Consider the following 22,582-nt stretch of genomic DNA (forward strand, 5'->3'; position numbering starts at 1 on the left):
AATTCTCCTCTCGTGGGAGCTATTATTTCTGGGCAGATATGTACAGTGAGCTTTCTTCTTGTTCTGTCTGGGATAAGGTCACCGAGGTCGGGTTTCATTGTGTCTGGCGCCAGACAGCATGGAGAGTGCTCACCAGGTTCAGTGTGAAACGGTAAATCTACAGGACGGGGGAGGGTGGGGGGGAGGCTTAATAAAGCTGTCAGCCAGTAGTGAATTCAAACAGTGGACAAAAGACATCCGTCACTTCCATCGGGAATTCACACAGCTTTGTACACTCCTAATTGTACCATTTTTGCTCACGTTGACGACAACGTATCACCTCAGCATGTCGCTATTTTCTCTTTCTGTTTGCAGGTGAGCTGAAAAGCATATGCTCATATATTTCCTCAACAGCTTTCTGTCAGTCCAAGAAAAAAACACACAAAACACATTGTAGACTAATTAGATTGGGGATAAAGTAGTTTCTGCAGTCGTGAAGGTCAGCGTGCACAAGTCACACTTATACCTCCAAACCCATTAAAACTAACAAAGGATGACGGATGCGATTTACTGGGTGGACGTGGCAGATAAAATAGTGCAACTGCACCTGTTGCGTTATGTTATAGCTTCTATAAGTATAAAACTACCAAGTCCCAGGAGAATATGGACTGGGAGTCATGACACTCTGGAGGCCGCCATTGTTGTTATTGCCCATCAACTGAGCATGTGCAGAACAACTAGTTTTGCTATGGTGGAGGTGTGCATGTGCAGTAGCCGCGTTTCAGAAAAGTTGTGGTTTCCCCCCCTTTGACGTTGGAGGTGGAATTGATTTTTGAAAAGTTTCGTTTTCTGTTATTAACGTGGAGATGGAGTCGGAGTGTTTTCGAAAATGTGTGTTTTCCCCCATTTACACAGAGATCGAAGCGGAGCGTTATAGAAACGTGTTTTCCACCCGATTCTGTGGAGATTGAGTCGTCGCTTTTCCAAAAACTTGCATTTTTCACCCGTTTTACACAAAGCCGGTGTCGGATTGTTCATGAAAAGTTGTGTTGTTGAAGATCTGTGTTTTGAAAAGCTTGCGTTTTTTTTCTCCCCTCCGGTTTCCACAGAGACGGAGTCGTTGCCTTTTCAAAAAGTTGCGGTTTCCCCCCCTCAGTCCAAAAGGCATGCATCTGAGGGTGAATTAGCATGTGTAAATGTGTGTGTGTGTGTGTGTTTAGTGACCAACCTGGCGGGACGCCAGAGGAGATGGTGGAGGACGACAGCAGACCCTGACCCTTGGAGGTCATTCCGGCCACCTCGATGGTGTAGGTGGTGAGGGCAGTGAGCCCGGTGACCCGGTACTCCAGAGTGACGTTGGGCAGGTAGTGGGTGACTCTGGTGTTGGTCCTGTTGTACTCCTCCCAGGAAATGCGATAGCCTGGAAAGTGGCGAGCAAAACAAGGCGATCCTCTCAGGACGAATCCCGCAGCACTTTTACTACAATAGCGTCTCCTCCGCCCGCATGCTACGGGGCAGGCTAACAGAAATATTAAATTAACTTCATCAAAAATTGAATATAGCAAATTAAATCAGCCTGTGATTATACCTCCCTGCACTCACACATCCTCCACCCACTCACACTCACACACACACGCACGCACGCACGCACGCACGCACGCACACACGCACACACACACACACACCCTCTCAAAGTTAATGCAATTTGCTCCTTGGCCAGCAGCTCTTTTCATGTGATTGCATAAAGCATTAAGCAGCGTTTCTTGCCAAATCAATAATTTCTCATGGCAACGTCGGTGTTTGTCTCCGGGGAGTACGCAGCACATTTAAATGTTTTTTTTTGGGGGGGAAAAAAAAAAACCACTTCACAATATGCTGCACATTTTGGACCTTTGTGAACAGCCGTATTTTATGATCGGCGTTCAGAATTAAGAATACAAAAGAGAGGCTTATTGGAAAAAAAAAAGAAAAATCCTTCATAAGATCATTTTTTACTTTCCATGACTAGTTTTTACTTCGATTTTTTTTTTGAAAGAGATTCATGTCAGTGGGGAAGTGGTTAGCACTGCTGCTCCTTGGGACGTCGGTTCGAACCCCGCTGGCTGACAAGTGCCTCCTGTGTGGAGTCTGCATGTTCTCCCTGAACTCGCTTTCATTGTTTTTAAGCTTTGCGACGCTTCTGGGTGACCGTGTGCGTGTGTCTCAATGTCTGTGATTGGCGGGGCATACCCTTCATCTCTCCCCCCCTCGTTTGCTGATATATTCCCCCCATGTGACCCTAATCTGGATTAGAACAGGAGATGGATGAGTGGATGAACTCTATGTGACATTTTATCCGTCTTTATAATGTGGGATAATGTGAGAGATATTATATTTTCATTATATATGTCTTTCAACTACTAAAGCTGAGTTATGTCTTATGGAAAAAAAAAAACCTTTTATATGCAGAGATTCGGGGGAAGAGAGCATTTCTTTTTGTTTCAATATTCTGCGTAAGATTAATTTCTGACGTCTCGCTGCGACAATAGCACGCCTCTTGGTTTCGCGTGCATGACATAAACAAGTGATTCCTGGTCAGCATTTAATTATTCCATGTCACAAAACTACTAATTGAAAGAGTTTTCATTAAAAGTGTATCATTTATTTGAAAATATATTAAGCTATACACAGTATATGTAGCAGGCAAAGTAAGTAGCGGGAGAAAAAATAGCGGAGATTTAGGCTTACGGCAAAGTTACGAGTGTACCAACAGAGGGACATAGAAAATGGCTTCATAGAGTCAATGGACAACATTAGAACTGAATTCCATCTTGTGTGGTGGAAAAACTGGAGAAAGTTAAGAGTTAATATGTTCCTACATCATTCTGTGACTTTCACAATAATTTCAGCGAAGCGACGCTTCCTTCCACTGAAGCTTTTAGCTTTAAACACCCCAGGTACTACTAGAATGTCCTAAGAGAACCGCTGACCTAAACGGCAAGAGCAGTGTTTGTGAAGCAGTTCTGGCTGAATGAGGCCCGACCAGAAGCCACACCTTTTCGCCACTGGCTCACCTTTCCTGTCGCGTCAGGAGTTCACGGTGAGGCGATCGTACCTGTGAGGACGCCGTTCTTCTCGCCGGGCTCGCTCCAACTCACTTTCAGCGACGTGTCCAGGATTTCCGTGAAGCTCAGGTGACCGACGGCGCCGGGAGCTGGACGCAGATAACAGTTACGTATAAAGAAACAACCAAAGCAGGTGGATTTTAACTTGCGATTACGACTGAAAAACCAAAAAAAAAAAGAAAAAGAAGGTGATTACAAACTGACGTGGATTTTTTTAAACTTCAGCCAATAATCCCTCAAAGGAACTACCTCCCAATTATGATGATCCTGGCTGAAAATACTCATTCGTTAGCTCTACAACTTGCTTGCGCATGAATAATAGATCTTGCCCGAAGGATGTGTTAGAGCGAGATGCCCGTGTCCCCCCTCGCCTCGACGGGAGGAGGCAGAAGCGCAGCGGGAAAAGTCACGTACTGTCCTCGTGCGTCCTCAGGGCTCGGGGCGGGCTGCGGGGGCCGTCGCCCGGCGTCGTGAAGCAGAGCACGGAGGTGTAGTACTCCGTGAACTTCCTCAGACCCGTCACGTGTCCCACGTGGACGCTGTCCTGGAAGTTCGGTCGCACTGTTACCATGGCAACCTCCTCTTCCCTGCCAGGTTCCCAGGCCAGAAGCTGCAAGAGGAGAGAATGACCGCGGCGGTTCAGAATAGAGCAGCTGGTTTTTCCGTGCTGGCGAATTCTCCGGCATTAACACGCTAATGAGTGAGTACTACCAGGACATTAGTAATGCAGTTACATATACGACAGATTACATGCACTTTTTACTTCTAACCTCTAAAAAGAGCTGCAGGACTAATGTCTCCATCTGTCCTGTTGCATTGATGGTTATTATTCCTCTAAGTTCCTGTTTACTAGAAAAGTGCCAAATCAGAGCTGCCTGAGAGACATTTCTAAATCTTCAGTAACTGCTAATTTAATTTAACATGTCACTACAATCGTATAAGTTTTGTTCCACTCAACAGAGTTGTTTGGCATCTTACATTCAGAAAAGCCCTAAAGAGGCAGAAGATAAGTAACTACTAAGACAGGCTATAGGGGGATATTGGAGTTTATGCTCTGGAGAGAAGTGACAGCATTCAGTCAAGCATGTTCCTTGCATATCGTGTAACATCAACAAATTGGGTCTGGATTGACCAATTAGCTGCTTCCATAATGAATCCCAACGGCTTGTCCGCTGGGTCGCTTCCAGTTTCCAGAGCGATGCGGTTTCCAGGGAAGCGGAGTGCTGGCAGGAGAGACATCGGGAGGGATGAATGCTTGATAGTCTGCCACGCTTGTCTCATTTTTTTTCTATATATATCTCCCGCCTCACCCCGAATCCTTCCTTTTTTGCCATACTTCATGTGAACTTCCACACTCCGCTTTTTTTCCCCCCCTCCACTTAATTTCCTCCCAGGAGAAAAACCTGGTATTTAAAATTCAGGCTGGGTACTTCACGGTGACCTCTCCACCCAGCCGAGGAAAGGCTTGTGGAGTGAACAGACAGAACGAGAGGGAAGAGGAGGAAGGGTAAAAATAAAAAATAAATAAAATAAAAAAACCAAAAAAACTAAACAATGTTACAATCAAATCTCAACAGAGTCAACAGGAAAAGATTGGCAGTGCCCCCATGGATGTGGCTTTGTGATTCCCTGTAGGGCTCCTGGACTGGATCGCATTCAAAAAAAAAAAACCATGCAAAAGTAATGAAGACATTTATCATTATGCAGCTCGGCAGCAGAAAGTGTCAGAAATGGCTGTGAAGGTAAAGAGAATGACCTCTGACTGACAAATGGATAAGCAGAAATTCATTGTTCAACAGTTTGCCCGCCGGCTCTTCCCTCCGCCGTACGCGCCGCGCGGACGAGCTCGCCGGCGACAGTTCCCTCAATGGAGGCGGCGGCGGCGGCGGCCGGCGGTGACAAGACACCGGAGTGAACACGCACCTTGTAGCCTTGGTTGATGCCGTTGATGAACTGAGGGTTCGGGGCCCTCCACGTGAAACGTATGGCAGTGGAGTTGGCCGCCTCCGCCTGGACGTTGCCCGGAGCGATGGTGGGCACTGAGGAGAGGAAGAGAGACAAGACAGAGGAAGTGGATGAAAATCTCCCCCCCCAAAAAAAAAAAAAAAGGTGTGAGGGCACCTCTCGGCTTTCTGTCTGCGTCTGCTGCGATGGCGGTATCGATCGCCGACGCACAGGTCAGGGCAGATGCTGCCATCGCTCTCCGCCTGACAGCTACACCTCAGAGTCTGCGACCGTGCGAGCTGCTCATGGATTTCTAACGGGGCTTGTCACACCTCTGTGTGGTCCGTACAAATATGAGTTAATGTTTAGGTAGTCGGACGGCAGGCGGTGTGGCGTTTAGAGTGAACATGGAAAGTACAGGAGGATCATGACGCTTGTTTGTTGAATAAAGTACATTTGTATGATGCAGCATACTATATAGATTATATTACTTTGAAGAAAGGCTTAAATAAGTGTTGTTTTTTTTATGTTTACAAGAACTACTGATATAACAGGGTGTGCAGCGGTTAGCACTCTTGCCTCACACTGGGAGGATCCCTGGTTCAACTCTGAGATGACATGTTAGTAAGTTGCTGACATGAGATCAACAATGAATGAGGTTTCTATAGGCTGACGTCTCTTTTTTTCCAGCAGTCAGCATCAGAATTAGCTGTCACAGTTACTATTTCGCAGTATTCCTGTTTACCGGAGTAAGTCGTTTTAACACTTACTTATTATAAGAGCTCTCTGCATGTTTTGTGGATGTTTCATCTTCTCATTAGTAAATAAATTTGCTTATTAAAAAAAAAGATCCGGTTCATCGCTCCATCTGACGTACGTTGATGATCTTATAATGTCAATATGTCTTCAGACGGTCAGATAAAAGTGATAATATAACAGAACCAACTGAGGGAGACAAATGTAAGGCAAGAATGTCATTCTCAAAGTTTTGTGCCCCTGTGTATTTGTAGTTAGTCTGTGGTACAGTTTGGTGGCGAGCACCCTCATCTAACGGAGAGAAGTGCAGTTACAGGTTTTTTGGGCACTTTTTCTTTGTTTAATTTACGAGTTGGCGTGTTTTCCTCACATGGTTCTCCCAACGGTCCAAAGTAAATGGCGACTCCATACCAGGGGTGTCAAACACATTTCACTTCAGGAGCCACATAAAGTTCAATTTCATCTCGAGGTTGGCCAGACCGGTACCATAGTGCCACAATAAGCTTTTAATTTAACAGTTTACTTTTTCTTTGTTGTGGTGCAGAGTATACATGATGGAAATGTCTATATTTTTTTTAACAAAAAAACAAACAAACAAGAATTACTGCAGAAAATGACAGCAATCTCAACATAAAGCAAATTTAAATGAAACCTTCTGGTGAAGAACACAGTGGAATGTCGAAAAAACGATTACATTATGGGTGTTTATACAAACTCACCCCAATAACGTGGCTTTGAGGCTAATAGTAGCTAAAGATAAAAATCTGTTTTCTTTCTTTCTTTCTTTCTTTTTCTTGGTGGTTTGGCCGTATTGGAGCCTCTTATGTGCCAGTTATGGCCCACGGGACTTATGTTTGACACCCCTGTTCTAGTGGGTGTGAATGTTTGCAAACCGTCCAGCTTGGCCTGAGCGCAATAGACAGATAATCAAAAAATTTTTATAAAAAAAGAAGAAGAGAGAAATAGGAAAAAGGCCAAACTTTAACACAAATAAAATGAGATTATTAGAATTATTAGAACACAAGATACGAAGAGAAAAGGTTCAGTGACAGTGCTGATGGGTGTGCTCACCTCCTTGGAGAGTCCATTCAGTCACCTTATGGCTGAAAACGCCCAGACCCGCTCCGTTGTACGCCGCCACCTCAATCTCATAGTTGGTCCAGATGATGAGGTCCTCCAGCAGCAGGTTGGTCACATCCGGGCTGGTGATGTTCTTGAGCTGGTAGTCCACCGGCAGCCCGGTGAGACGATACCTGAGGTACGTAAGAGACAAATGAGAAGACCTGCTGTTTGTGGAAAACAGCCTGCGCATGAGCCGAGCAGTGCACTGCACGCCCTGGTAGGGGGAGACAAAGCACCAGCAAAGCAGCAATTAAAACACCTCCAGTGACAGCGCTGACTATTGTCTGGAAAGCACCTGCTGTTTCATTTTGGATGTAATGAATAAAAAGGCTGTCGGAAAACCAAACTAATTACATGTTTACAGGATTTACAGTCAGTTTGGCATATTGCTGACTCTGTTTGTTTGAAGTCAAACCAGTCATTAAATTTCAGTTATTCCTCTCATACACACAAGTACATTTAAATGATATTTGATGTTGCATTTTATTTTAATGATACCTGCAATTATGAAATACACACTAATGAGGATAAACCCAGAAGCAGATCATGTCTATATGATCCTGTTGATAAAGTTGAGCCATTATTTTACTTTATCAGTAAAAAATCTTCTATGTCAGGGGTGTCAAACATGAGGCCCGTGGACCAAAACCGGGCCTGCAAGACGCTCCAATCTGGCCAAACCACAAATCAAATCAAATTTTCAAGATAAGATACTGATTTTTGAATACATTTCTTCAGAGTAGTGACACAACACAACGCTGAGGAGCTGACATATCAGTGATGCTGCAATGAAAGCTAACAAGCTAGCAATAGCTTCAAAGTTTCTAAAAACATGCATAATTCAACAGTTTTTGGACATTTCTGTTTCGTTAAAATTGGCTTCATATTGAGGTCTTAGTCATTTTCTGTAGTAATAGCTTGGTTTTGCAAAAATAGTAACATTTTCATCACGTATACTCTACGTACAAATACGACAAACCTTAACGTTTTAATTTAAAAATCACTATTTTACCCGTCCAGCCCACTCAAGATGTAATTGGACCATATGTGGAACCTGGACTCAAATGTGTCTGACACCCCTTATCGATACGTAACTTCACATCTCTGACACGAAAAAGGTAAAACTGCGAATTTACCGGACGGTGTAGCCTCTGAGGATCCCATTCTGGTGGCTCTCTTGAGGGGGCTGCCACTGGATCATGATGGACTGGTTGGTTCGGCCGCTGGCGATGACGTTCTGAGGAGGAGCGCTCGGGGGCTCCTCTGGGAGGGCCACGCTGAAGCGCACAGGAGAAAGGAGATTAAAAACAGGCATGGATCATAACGACACCGGCACAAATTCCTTATGCGTCTCAGAACGTGAAGGGATGCTTTGGGTTCTTCAGCCTCGCCTATTTCTCCCTTGCAAAAGACCGTGTGTGTGTGTGTGTGTGTGTGTGTGTGTGTGTGTGTGTGTGTGTGTGTCTGGTGAGACGCTACTGGGAGCCGAGGCTCAGATCCTCGGTGGCGATTTGATACCAAATGGTGTCACGGAGAGTTTTGTGGTGGGCACAGACGGAGACCCCCTGTGGTGAGGGAGCGAGCAGCATGAGGAAGTGTGACAGACTGGTGGAGGGAGGGGGAGGAAGAGGAGGAGGAGGAGGAGGAGGAGGAGGAGAGGGAAAGGGAAGGGATCAGCACTCGAAGTTGTGTAAGGACGCGGAGAAGCCAAACCTGATCTCGCCTCAGACCTAAATCCCTCCTGTGGCTCTCAGGACGCGAGGGCGTCGGGTGTTTCCGAGTGCGAGGAAGTATGTTTACATGTGATCGTCCATGTGTGTGTGTGTGTGTGTGTGTGTGTGTGTGTGTGTGTGCGTGCGTGCAGCTGCTTTCGGTGGGCTCACACGTACATCCCTCTTTACCGACTCCCGACTGAAAGGATCAGTCAAACCGGCTGTCGGGGAAACAGATTTCCTGAGCACAATGTACAAACTCTACAAAGTTCTGCTGTGATTTTCCGCCTTTTCACATTCTCGAGATCGCTTACTGCTACAAAATGTGCAAAGAGACGAGACGATCGCTTTCGTACCGTGGGGACGCGATTTTCCTGCATCTTTGGAAATAAACTCGGGAAGTTAGACCCTGAAAACTTCCTTTTCCATATTTTATGTTTGGAACCGAACCAGAGTTTGAATCCTCGACGCGCCACTCATCTCATATTCGACGGACGCAGTTACGCTTTTCACCTCACACGGGTGAAACGGCGCTAAAACTCTCCAGCTCACCGGTCCGTCTCCTTGCTGAACTGCCCCTTCCCCACATCGTTTACGGCACAGAGACGGAACTGGTAGGACCGGGCCGGGATCAGACCGTTCACCGTCACTGCGGTGGACTCCGGCTCGATGTTGGCCAGCAGGATGGCCCAGGGAGCGTCTGGAAGAACGAGACACAAAAAACATTTCACACCTTCGTTTTTTGTGAGGAAGTTGTGCTCCGTTTACTTCCTCTCAGGGATTTCTATTTCATGCCCGTGGAGTCGACCTGGGCATCACACTTGCTGAGTTTTTTTGCTCTCCTGGACCGGAGAGAATGTGAAATTATGAATACAATCGAAGTCAGTCTGCATAATGCATGCAAGGCAACCGTCTCGCTTTTACTCGGAAAGTGGCGGCCTTGCAAGCGTAATTATTTCAACGTACATGGATGGTGATTGTGGGCGAACCGTTCGCTGTGCTGGAACATTACAATTAAAAGATTTGGTGATGAAATAGTACCATCCCATTCAGACTTGTTCTACTTGAATAAAAAAAAACCCCCAAAAAAACAGCTTGGTCCTGTTATGGCAAATTATAAAATTCAAATTCATTAAATAAATGAGGGGAAAAAGCAGCAGTATGGACAGGATGGAGATTTCCAGTCATAGATTTGGGGGTCTGTTTACACGACAACGCTTTTCTGAGCCACGGAAAATGCAACTTTGTGAAAATGATTTGATTCCGCCTCAGCGGAAAAAGGAGAAAACACAACTTGTTTGCTGCTGCTGCGCACCGCGGCCGTGGTAAACAACTCTTCTGCACGACGCTCAAGTAGATGGACAATAACGACAAATCTTCTGAGAAGAAGAAGTGTCGTTCATGTCGCGGTTTGAAAAATGTCTGTGAAACTTCAGTGTGGCTTCGAATTTAGCCTCTTTGGTTTCTGGCATCAGATTAAGTTCTCTTTTGTTTTCTGTCGCTTTCAAGAGGGAACTTGTTTTCTTCGAAGTATCTCTGAAAACAACAGGAGTTTAAATACTGCTAAAGACACCTCTCAAACAGCTTTCACAGCAATCAGTGGAATTCATTTAATCTGATCAAAGCTGATATCAGCTACAACTTTTTAAGCCTTTTTTTTTTTTAATGCAAAAACCAATTCTGACTTCCGGACTCTACTTATTTGACGGTTTACACAACCATGGCGTTTGGAGCCACGACATTTTGAAAACGACTACGAAGGTGGAACCGTCTATTGTCTATGTAGAGACGGAGGAAAAAGCTACTTTTCGAAAATTCTCCAACTCAATTAACAACTTTTGCTGTGGTGCATGCGGGTCACAACCGAAAGTAAACAGTTCTTCTGCACGTGCTCAGTAGATGGACAACAACAAGCCTCCGTCGTGTCATGACTCCCAGTCCGTATTCTCGTGGGACTTGGTAGATTTATAGTCGACACTCACCGCATTAACCATTATTTCATGTTGTTCTCTTTGCGCATTTGTGTGTGTGTGAAAAAAAACGCGTTTTCTTCAATCGTCGAGAAACCCTGCAAAGTATTCGAAGCAATGATGGATATTTATAGTCTTATCGATCATGTTCTCAAATTCCTTTTCATCTCCTTATAAGTTATTTACTTTTGCAGCCCTTAAGGGTAAAAAAACATTGGTTTTACAGGAGTACAACATGACAGCTGCGCGCGTGATTAGAATGGCGTTGTGACGCTGTGTGACTTACTGTTCTCAGAAACCTCCAGGATGTAGCGTATGAGGGGACTGTTGCCGTCGAAAGGCTTGGCCCAGGCCAGGTCGATGGCTCTCTTCTCAGAACGGCTCAGCAAGGCGGTGGGATTCTCCGGCGCGTGTGGCAGCTGCCTGCAGTGGACGGCAGGACGACTTCGATTAAATAACAAGAATCGCGCGATCCCAGCAAACCGGCGAGGTACCCAACATTTTCACAAATTGCCCCGGATCCATTGTGCGAATCTCGAGTTCGACGAAATCTTTTATAACAGAGAGATCAGTGAGACAGGTGATGAAATGGCGCGAGACAAGACGGCGGAGATTGTTCCTCGACAAGATGGACACACAGGCAAACAAAAAAAAGATAGATATCAGGAGAGGAGGGAAACGGGTTGAGAGGCAGAAGGAGACAGATAGTCAAAGACATGAATAAATGAGGCCAAAGCTGCGGATCATTAATTCATTCAGCCATGAATTCAGATAACCACTGACAGATTGATAGATAAACCTTAGCGAGAGCAAAGTACAGACGCAGACAGTAAGTCAGTCGAAGAGGCGGCGAGCCAACGAGGCTGCTGATCGAGGGACAAACAAAGACACACAATCAGTCTGCCTGGAAAAAGAAAGTTAGGCTCAATCTAAAGCCAAAAAAACTACAACTGCAAAGTTATAGACACATACCGAGTGTGTGTGTGTGTGTGTGTGTGTGTGTGTGTGTGTGTGTGTGTGTGTGTGTGTGTGTGTGTGTGTGTGTGTGTGTGTGTGGAGTGAATGGAGCAGGTAGTCTGCTGGGGCTAGCAGTGTGTCAGGCGAGAATGAGAACCAGACAGGTGAGAGAGAGCAGGCGTCGCTTAAGTGGAAATGAGTCAAAGGTGTCAATAAGAAGAGGCTGACGGTGTCTGACTTATCAACACGTGTGTGTATGCGTGTGTCTGTGTGTGTGAACGTGCGCGCCGTCTTTTTCTGGAAAGAACATGTTCCTTCCTGTGCCCGGGAGAGTCCGGGAGAGTGTTACCTGACGCGAAGGTGCGCGCTGCGGGAGTCGTTGCCCCCGACGGAGGTGACTCTGCAGGTGTACGTCCCGATGTCGCCCGACCAGGTCTGGGAGATGTGGAGCGTCCCGTCTGCATCCAGCCGCATGCGGGGGATCGACTGGACGTTGATCACCGAGCCCTCTTTCTCCCAGACGTGCCTGGAACACAAAGACTCGACTGTCATTCATATCCAAGGTAACGGGTTTTTATAAAAAAAAAAACATGTGTGACGGGTGCAGGCTGTATATAAAGACACTGGTGACACGTTGCATCACCAGAGACGTTACAATGCGGGTAAAAACAACACTGAACAGGACAACAAAAAAACCTCAATGTGAGGCCCCCTTTTTTTTTTTTTACAGCCAGTGAAGATTTAGGCAAACATGTTCTTTCTGGGTGGAACAAAATGTGAGAACTCGCACGAATAATTGATATTTTTATTTTCATTTTTTTCTAATTCCATGCAAGCTTTTGACTGGAGTCCTCTGAGTTGGAGTCGGCACAGCACAGCGTTTCATAATTGTTTTGAATGTTTGATGGAAATGGTGAAGCATCAGAGGGGAGCTCATCGCGACAAACACATCCACAGTTAAACAATAGGTTTGACGAGTCGCGCGAAAAACTCAACAACTGTCGGACTTGTGATGTTTCTCACGTCGTTCGAAGGATCATGGGGAATGCCGCAATACGATGCTTTTTTTTTTCCACGCAACTATACAGATTTCTCCACAATCTTCTGATTTCTTTGTGAATCTGAATCCCTGTTTCCACGGCAACGTTTCAAGTAAAAACATATCAAACATACACATTTCCTACCCGAGGCATGTGGATAAAATGTGTAATGGCATTTTCCATTTCAGCTACAGAAGGTAGCTACAAAGGAAACGATATAGACTGCACAAATTCACGGGACTATTACGGGTCCTGCCTAATTTACCTTTACAAACAATAGAAATATAAATAATTTCCTCATCTGTGTATCAATAAACGCTCATACGGCTTGGATTTAGTCATTTCGACTGAATGATTCAGCATTTTAGGTGCTGCTGAACTTCTGTTTGGACGGTGAAGAGCTGAAATTCGATGTTGTGAAAATATGGTGTCATCTGCAAACACATTTCACTGGAACACATTTGTGTCCTGGCATATATGTGCGTCACTCTATCTTTCCATGTACTTTAGATATTGTCGATACCCTTCATGCACAGATCAACAATTTCCTGTCTTGAATTCTTTAATAAATCACACGTCTCAACATGTACAGATGCTTGTCGGCTTTGCGTTAGAGCTTAACCCCGTTTCCTGAAAGTGAAGCTGTGAGTAAACTGGGGTCCTGGTCATCGTTCATTCCCCCGCAGTCCAAGAAGAGCATGTTATGAGCACAATATTTCATCCTCCTCTGCCCCGTCGTTTGAAACGCCATCAGAGCCGCCCCGCATGCATATTACAGTGGCTGATGGCGGCGAATGAAACAACGGGATTCACATCCATCACAAGCGCACGGCTCAAACGTCTCCTCGGAGCAGAGAGACGGAGCGGCCCACTGATCGAGACCGATGTCGGCCATGACGGATATGTGCTGCTCTGGTTTGGATGGAATACTTAAAGAACATCTTTAGCTGTGTCTCTATATACTAAGGTCATTAAATAGTGCGTGTACTTGTGCTGTGTTTGCAGTAATTCACTGTGTTTGTGTGTTTATGTATCTCTCAGCATCAAGAGAAACTGAATTAATTCAGTCGTGTCACATGCGAAATGGCTAATTAACAGCCAAATATGTTAAAAACAAACGGCGGGTTGATGATGACGTCTCTGTCAACAGTTACTGATGCAAAACGAAACGGTGGGGAGATAACAGATTTTGATGTTTCCGTGTTTAAAGAAAACAAAGTAAGAAATTCAGGGTCCAAGGACACGCACTCGCGCACACACACACAAACAAACAAACACACACACAAACACATATACACTAGCAGATACACAAACGCACAAGACGCACACACACAAAATTGGCACATGCGGAAATGCACATGAACAAAAAAACACACACACACACAAACAAACGTACACTCACAGAACACAAATCCACGAAGAAAGGCACGCATCCACACACACACACAAAACTAACACACTCACAGAAACACACACACACCAAAATCAAGAAAAATAGAATTCATGTTTGTGAGAAGCACCCCCCCCACCCCCGCCGCGACCCCCCGATGTTTTCCTCTGGCGACCCTCTGCGGAGCTTCGCTCCACACTTTGAGAACCACCGGCCGCTGTGAAGCTGTACTTCAGCAGCAGTGACGAGACGTCACCGTGAAGAGGCCGAGGAGACTCGGTCAAGGATTCTCAATTTACTTCTTTAACCTGATTTCCTCAGTAAACATTCAGGATTTCCAGGTTCAGTCGGGCAGAGGCGGATCTTATCGAAGGTCTTCGGGGACTTTAAAGCTCTCTGACCGGCGCTGGTTGCTGTGAATTCACCCCTTAAAAACAAAAATTATACTGTATAATTTAAGTTTGATGATTCTACGTTTTAAAAACTATTTTGATTTGAGGGCCCTGTGGCAATGATATAGTTTTTAATAAAGAAAAAAAAAAAAAAAAAGCCTTGGCAAAGATAAAAACAACCAATTATTGTATCCACTCATGAGTATTATCCGAGAGAGCTTATTCCTCGGTGACACTGAGCTCATTTGCAAACGGCAGCGCAACGCTCGTGCAAAACAATCAAATCCACATCAGTGAGACACGCTGGGTGATGAGTCGATCAAATATACATTTCCCAGTAGTTTGAAAGACACAGTGGGGTACAAAATGATTCCTAAATACACAGCTGAAAACGGGCCGCCGACAGCTGCAGTGCTTGATCGCTCGTTCAGTGAGATTTGCTCGGAACTACGGTGACCTACAGTTTGAGGGCATTCGGTTAATAATTCAAACCATACATTATTGATCCACGCTTGCATAGTAGCGTAGCGGTTAGCCTCACAGCGAGGAGACTCCCAGGACTTCAGGGTGTCTTTTGTGTTGCGCTTGCATGTTTTCCCTGTGTGTGTGTGCGTCAGGTGATCAAAACGCACGCTGGCTCGGTCGACTCATAGAAAGACAAAAAAAATGTCCTCTTAGTCAACGTATCCCCCAATTCTGTTTGTTATGGCAGAGAAGGAGAAAATCTCCCCTGCGGAGTGATTCCGGCGACTTCAAATTTAGTTTTGGTTTATATCACAACGTTGCAAGCGCGTTCAAAAAGTTGCATTTTCGAAAAGTTGCATTTTCAAAGTTTCATTTCCCCTTGTTAACGCAGAGTCGGAGAGTTAAAAAAAGAAAGAAAGTAGTTTTACCCGTTTCCATGGAGACGCTGTAGCGCCGCATTATGTAATAATATAGCAACATGTAATAATGTAATACATTATCAACTCATTATGTAATAACGCCGCATTTTGTAATAATCTGCCACATTTCCCAATAAGATTCTTGAACGCATTTTGTAATAACGCGTTACATATTGCAACAGTTAGTATAACACGTGGGTTAAATGATTAAATGCACTGAGCGACACATTTCTTCAAGAAAAAAAAAAAAAAAAAAAAAAAGTGCTGGTGGATGCTTGTAATTTTTTTAATTGACCAGCCACAATGGCAGGTGATCTAAAAAGTTCCACCCGATCTAGAGCCCTTCATTCTAACCATTGCTATGTTGGCAGGACGCGAGCAACAGCAAAGAGTGACATATAATTCTAGTCCAACTGAATCTTAGTTTTTCCTTATTATTAAACATAGAGCCATGTCTACGGAAAAAGGGTAAAAAATTATTACATGACGCACCATAGTATTCAATTTTCTTAAAAAAAAGAAGTGGAAGATTTTGTAGTAACGGTTTGCAACATGTTAGAAGTTATTACAAAATGCGGCATCATTACATAATGACTTTCAGATTCCCTGACATACTTATAATGATCTTGCTTTGTTACATTTTCACATCTTAACATGCACAGCACCACGTTTCAATAAAACACATTATTTTACTCTCTATTGCTCGTTTATCTCCTATGATTTAAAAAAAAAAAAAAAAAAAAAAAGCAGTTTATCCTTGAATGAGCAACACAACCTTTCTATTCTCACTTTTTTTTATTCTGATATACTGTAAATGTTTATCTCAATATCTTCACAGCACACTATAACGCGAGCGGAAGAATTTCCCAGTTCAATGGATCCTTTTCACGATTCACCTCCCCCACGGGTTGTGTCTGCCTTCAGGTGTGCCCTCACCTGACGGTCACGCTGGGGTCATGGGTGACTCCGCAGGTCATGATGGCTTTGGTTCCTTTGATAACGCTCTGATCCTGAGGCGGGGTGGTGATCCGGGTGCGAGCTGAGGAGGCGAAATGAGGAAGAAAAGCAGAGCGGTGACGCGACTGAGTGGGGAGAGAAAACAGAGTGTACGATGTGTTCTTCTTGAGAAGGACAATGTTAAAAAAAAAAAAAAAAAAGAATTTGAGAAAAACTCATTTTGGGTTCCAATGACATGTTGATGGTTCGAGCTTTGTTTCTAGAAGACTCATGACTTCAAACCCCCCCCCCCCATAAAAACAGACGATGGCTTTAAACTTTCACAAAAGCTTTTATGTTTGGAGGAATAGACTGAGGCTTTATTATGATAATTTTACAGGACAACGTTGTTTCCTGTTAAACAGACATGCTTCCTGGTAAAATCCATGTGACATCAGGTGTGTGTGTGAGTGTGTCCGTCCAAGTCCCGGACGCTCACCCCAGACAACAAGGTCGGCAGACGCCTCGTCGATGCCCCTGGAGTTGCTCGCCATGCACGTGTAGGTCCCGGCGTCGGAAATGCGCGACGGCGAGATGAGCAGGCTCCCCGACTCGAGCAGGGTGAACCGGGGGAGCTGGACCGAACCGCTGGCCAACACGCGCTCACCTGAAGCGCGCCGAGGAAAGAAAAAGGTCAGACCGAACGAAGGAACGCCGAGAAAATGAGGCATTCGGGGACACGAAAGCAGAGGAAGTCAGACTGGAAAAATAAGGACGGGGGTTTTCTTGATCTGCTATTAGAATGCAAACACAAAGGGCCCGGTGAAGGAATCCAATCAGACTCTCCTGGTTAAGCCAGAGGAAAGTAGAGTCCCATGTGTAATGGATAAGAGAAATCATAATCCCCCGACGTGCGTGTGTGTGTGTTGCAGTAACCTTTCTGCCAGGTGATAGCGGGTCTTGGAGCTCCAGAGGTCTCGCAGTGCAGGATGACGGACATCCCGTCGATCACAGTGCTGTCAGAGGGTCCGGCTGTGATGTTCGGGGCAATGCCTGAGGGGAGACAAACACACACACACAGGCAGAATAAAGAGAGCTCGCTGCAGTAATGCGAGGAGGTAAGAGGGTTAGAGGGGTGAGGGAATAACCGGCTGAGGCAAAAGCCCCACTTCAAACGTGCATCTGGTAAGCGGCAGCCGTCTGCATCTCCGCGTTGAGCCCGTTGCTTTTTGTCCCTCTAATTCTAAACGGATTGACACAGCCTTCACCTTGGTACCTCGGCTGTCTGCAGCCCGTCCAACACAGATAGCAAGTACACAGAAAGGCGGACAGAAAATGACTGAGGGAGACGTGAAAACAGAATGACTAGGCAATTTGTACATGGGAAAAAAAATAAATAAATAAATAAATAAATAAATCCCTATTTGTGATATGCAATAAATCAAAACCATCAGAGAACGACAGAAAACGGCAGGAAAAGGGAAGCGTGGGGGGTTTTGTCACAGGACGTGAACGCGTCGGGAGAAAGGGAGACGACGAGATGAGATCTGCGGTGAGGAGGAAGAGGAGGCAGTGTCACACAGAAGACCATGGAAGGAAGCGCTGATTTAGAGAGGCAGAATATTATGAATTCCAATAACGTGGCGCGCCGTGGTGTGAAGGCGGCGGGAAGTGAGACACAGTAAAGACAATTACGTGTCAGAAACTTGCCAAACAGACGCACAGCGAGAGTTAAATTACCACTGATTTGCAAATTCGAAGAAAAAAAAAAAAAAGAAGACACATTTACAGTAAATGTGATCTGTGCAGGTACCACTTATACGAGGTAAGTTTGAAGTACTTTTGTGTTTCTGCCCTGTATTACTAAACTGAACCACCAAATGTCCATCCTCTCACTTAGTTATCACGCAGAATATTAGTCGTAGAAACCAATTCATTTGTAAGTTCTCGTACCTGCTTCAACAGTCGAGCAGCCTGCAATTTTAAACCAGCAGGGGAGAAAACCGAAGAAATTTCCTCACAAAACCAAGCGCGGGTGGGAAGTAGTAAGTATGTAGGCAACGCCAGAGGAGAAACACCAACAAAAACAAAACCTTCCATGTCGTTACTCCACTGGGGCAATGTTTAACCATTCAGGCCCCGTTAACGCAGGGTGGAAAGGGAACACTTTGGGTGTTCGTTTCCATGACGACAGTGCTTGGAACCAATGAAAACACAAGTTTTTGAAAACATAGTAACACCACCCTCTAGTGGCCCAACATGAAAACTACATCGGTTTTAGCGTTTATACCATTTCCTTGTAAATGGACATTGTTTTTAAAACTTTGCAGAGTAAAAGCCAAAGTTTTCGGAAACAGCTCGCTTTTGGAACCGACGCCTTTTTGATTTGAAACATCGTTGTGTAAACGGGGCCTCAATAACTTGCGGAGTATGAAGCCCGGCGAGCTGCATTCAGGCTGATTTGACATAATTTACATGGCGACGCTGTGAAAAAATCAAAATAGATCTTAAGCCATCTCAACCCCAAGACGATAGATCATGATGAAAGTGTCAATGGCACCGGATGAAACCTGACATATAAAGTTGGAACCTCCACTGTCTTAGAAACAGTGGCTCTTTTTTGTCAACTTTTTACTAATTGATTATTTTGGGTGTTACAGTAATAAAAACACTGAAATTGTTCCCCACTTTCCTTAAACAACTTGCAGGAAAAGCCAAACCTCATCAAGACAATTGCCAACGCTGTTCCCTTCAGAACTGAAGGTTTGTTGAAATGGATTCAAAGTTATTTCCGATGTTATATCGAACAAGTCTATTTAAGAGCATTCAAATGGTCCTACTTTGGTATTCATTCCTCTTTTTGTGAAATAATTACACCTCATTCTGCATCTGACAACTGGCTTTGGGAGAGTTATTTAAAAAAAAAAAGAAAAAAAAAAAAGAAACTTATTTTAACAAAACACATTATCGCATTTTCAGTAGCAGGAATTATCCCTGTGATTTCTTCGAAAGCTGCGAGAGCACTCACTGGTAACGGCCAGGTACGTGTTGGTCTGAACTTCACCCGCCAGGTTTCGGGCGAAGCACTGGAACATGCCGGTGTCGTCGGGGAGGAGGCCGTTGACCTGCAGGCTGCCTCCCACCAGCACCCGGTACCTGGGGGTCTTCACTGGATCGATGGGCAAAGCGTCCTTGTACCAGACGATGTCTGGCTGGGGGACTCCTGCAAAGCGAGGATCCGCGACAGTCTCAATCAGGGATGCACCGATACCGATACAGATACCACGTGATGTCACGCGCCAGTATAGACAGCAGCGTATTCTAGACTTTCTAGCCAAGACTAAAGATCCTCCCATTGCTGCCTTTCGTCTGCGATGGCTGGAAATCTCACAGTGCGTAGCGACATTTGCATATAGTTAATAGCATTTAATAAGTACCCGCATCGTTACTCGGTATCAGCAAGTAGCTAAAGGTCAGTACTTGTACTCGTCCTTTAAAAAAGTGGCACCCGTGCATCTCGGTGAATATGACATCCATCAGTGTGACATTGCTGATTGAACATGCTGTGGTACGCACCTCGTGCCTGACAGGGGATGTCCACAACCTTCTCCATCTCAGCCGTGATGTGCTTGTCTGGCTCCTTAATAAACTGCGGTGGCTCTGATCGCCGTCGACAACAAGAAAGGCGGGAGCACAAATGAATGAGTGAAGGCGTGTGACACGAAAGAAAAGAGAAAAAGTAATCATTTGTTTGATCTCACAACAACGGCAACAAGTCTTCATTACCGCCACCGGCTGGCGAATATGTTTTGCTCGTATTGATGTTGGAAAGCGAAGCCGAAAATGAGATTATTCGGTAGTTTGATTAAAGAAGCCCCGTAATTGATATTCCGTAATGGTCATTGCAGGTTATTTGTCAAGAGTCGTGGGGAGAAGAAAGGCTCGGTTGGCACTATCGAAGGGAAAAAGTTCACCATATAACCTCGTGCTTTGACTCGCATCACAACCTTGAAAAACATCAAAGTGTTCCAGCGGGGTGGAATGAAAGTGACTGGAGCAACACCATTAAACAGTTTCTCCAGGCCAACCATTAGTTTTCTCCCTTTTAAATCAATAACACGCTCACCTTCTGTCTCGGGTGGAGTCATATTTGCATCAATTTCGCGCCGAAACTTTCTTCCACAGAGATTTCATAACTGAAAGTGAGGCATCCTTCTTTTTTGTTTTAATTCGCATTGCCATCCCGATATTAAAACACACACCACATTTACGCATAATAACTAAGCAATTTTCCATCTTTACTTCCTGCCAAATAAAGAGGTCTAAAAGCGCCTCAAACTCAGGTGAACATTAGGGCATAGACGTAGACAACAGAAGCAAATACTAAGAAATACGCTCCAAATAACTTGTAAACATCGAGACACAAACGCAGGCAAGGAATGATGAGTTCTATTAGATGGAGAAGCGGCGGAGATTCTCAGTGTTTTCCATCAAGGCTTATTTATTTCTTTAATGTTTACGCTTTCACCTTTACATGTGTTTGTGTCCCCCGGGGAACGCTGCGCGTACTTTGAGTCCTCAAGTCCTACTTGTCATGCGAGAGTCTGATTAAACCAGCGAGGTGATGGTTAGAGATCCGCACGAACGCTCGTTTCTTTAATAATGCTGGGAAAGAAAACGTGTGAAATGGTGAGAAAGCAAAGGTTTTGATGAGGACGCCTATAAATAAACATATTTGATGCCGCGTTGAAGGAGCTGGGAAGCTCCCGTTCCCCAGTTCCCACATCAATCACATGACAATAATAAACTCATAGTGCCGCTTTATTCCTGCTATAAGACTCCAGAAAAAAAAAAAAAGCGTAAAAAAAACAACGAAATTAAGCGAGAGACATTTAACTTGCAATCTTGGTGATTGTTGATTTAATGCTTCGGCTTGACGGAAGGCAAGAATCGTATTTAATGCCTCCGAGTCCGAGCAAAGATCAGTTGAAAAGAACTCATTTGAGTGTGGAGCACATGCTTCTTTTACAGCAAACAATGCGAGTTATCATGCTTTCAAAGTAGGAACTCCCATTTGCAAAGTAGGAACTCCCATTATCAAAGTAAGAACTCCCATTTTCAAAGTAGGAACTCCCATTTTCAAAGTAGGAACTCCCATTATCCAAGTAGGAACTCCCATTTTGACAGCATTAAAATGTAGTTTTGCTATAGTGGAAAGTAGGAATGTTCCAATTTCCCATTTCGTCATAAATGTAGATCCACATTTTTTTTTAAAAATTGAATCTGCAGCATTTGGATTAGTTTACTGTCTCAGATTTGTTTTTAGTTTTTTTGGTCTACATGTCTGTAAATTAGATTTTTTGTTTGACTGTTTGATTTCTAGTTTTTTGTTTGATCGTTTGCCTGTCTGATTGATTATCTGTTTGTTTGTTGGTTTGATGGTTCTTTTGATTAATTGTTGTTTTTTTTTTTCTGTTTGACTGAATGTTTGTTTGATTATTTGATTGTCTGTCTGTCTGTCTGTCTGTCTGTCTGTTTGTTTGTTTGTTTGTTTGTTTGTTTTCTCTCAGACTTGCTCATGTCTTCTGGGAAATCCCCACTTCCCCAATGGAATGTTCCCAGTTTGACAGTGTTCAAATGTATTTTTCCGAGTGGGAAAATGGGCACTTTCCCACATGTAAGTTACTCGGTCTGCAGGATGTGGAATAACAAGGTGTCCTTATTTGTTTTCTCTTTTACTATCGTCTCTAATCCCAAACTGTTATTTTAATCGGAATCTACAAGAGATTCCTTTGTGGTATATGGGAATTTTTGAGATTTGTTGTGTCGTATTTGGCATGATATGAATAAAAGCGAAAGAAACATTGTTCTTACCGAGGACATGCAGATACGCCCCGGAGCTGACTGAAGGCACGCTGCTGCTGCGGAGGACGGCCTCACACTCGTAGTGTCCGGCGTCGCTCACCAGGGGGCTGAGGATGGTCAGTCTGCGGTTGAAGTCGCTCAGACCGCTGGTCACTAACACGCCGTTCTTACGCCAGGAGATACTCAGCTTGATAAGAGGTCTGCGGACGGAAAAGCAGCTCTCAATTCTCTGCCCCCGCCGTAATTAGCGCTTTGTGATGAAATGTTCCTGGTAATAGAATCCTGCTCTGAAATGTATTTATTCCACAGATACAATATGTATTCATCAGACTGTTTAATCATCTCAGCTCGACGCGCTGACCTCAATTTAAAGAGGCTTTTTGATGAATCGAGGGATGTCATTAGTGTCTCCTTTATTACCTCAAATCCCAAAAGAACTTTAAAGAAAATATAATAATAATAATAATAATAATAATAATAATAATAATAATAATAATACATTTGACTTGTAAAGCACCTTTCAATTAATAA

General features: G+C 44.4%; 1 protein-coding gene across 1 annotated transcript in view; it reads right to left on the reverse strand.

The window, feature by feature from the left end:
• Window positions 1-22,582, reverse strand: part of sdk2b (sidekick cell adhesion molecule 2b) — a 297,955-nt gene that overhangs the window by 36,770 nt on the left and 238,603 nt on the right. Inside the window, exons 7-21 of the mRNA XM_080480850.1 lie at window positions 22,061-22,251; window positions 19,763-19,846; window positions 19,215-19,409; window positions 17,123-17,239; window positions 16,686-16,853; window positions 16,187-16,289; window positions 11,894-12,070; window positions 10,874-11,010; window positions 9,170-9,317; window positions 8,042-8,182; window positions 6,855-7,036; window positions 5,007-5,122; window positions 3,498-3,693; window positions 3,074-3,172; window positions 1,208-1,399 (exon numbers count right to left, since the gene is read on the reverse strand). Coding sequence (XP_080336976.1) covers window positions 1,208-1,399; window positions 3,074-3,172; window positions 3,498-3,693; window positions 5,007-5,122; window positions 6,855-7,036; window positions 8,042-8,182; window positions 9,170-9,317; window positions 10,874-11,010; window positions 11,894-12,070; window positions 16,187-16,289; window positions 16,686-16,853; window positions 17,123-17,239; window positions 19,215-19,409; window positions 19,763-19,846; window positions 22,061-22,251 — 2,246 coding nt within the window. The remainder of the gene's footprint in view (window positions 1-1,207; window positions 1,400-3,073; window positions 3,173-3,497; window positions 3,694-5,006; window positions 5,123-6,854; window positions 7,037-8,041; window positions 8,183-9,169; window positions 9,318-10,873; window positions 11,011-11,893; window positions 12,071-16,186; window positions 16,290-16,685; window positions 16,854-17,122; window positions 17,240-19,214; window positions 19,410-19,762; window positions 19,847-22,060; window positions 22,252-22,582) is intronic.

Source organism: Lipophrys pholis (assembly GCF_963383615.2).
Source record: "Lipophrys pholis genome assembly, chromosome: 1".
Taxonomy (NCBI): Eukaryota; Metazoa; Chordata; class Actinopteri; order Blenniiformes; family Blenniidae; genus Lipophrys; species Lipophrys pholis.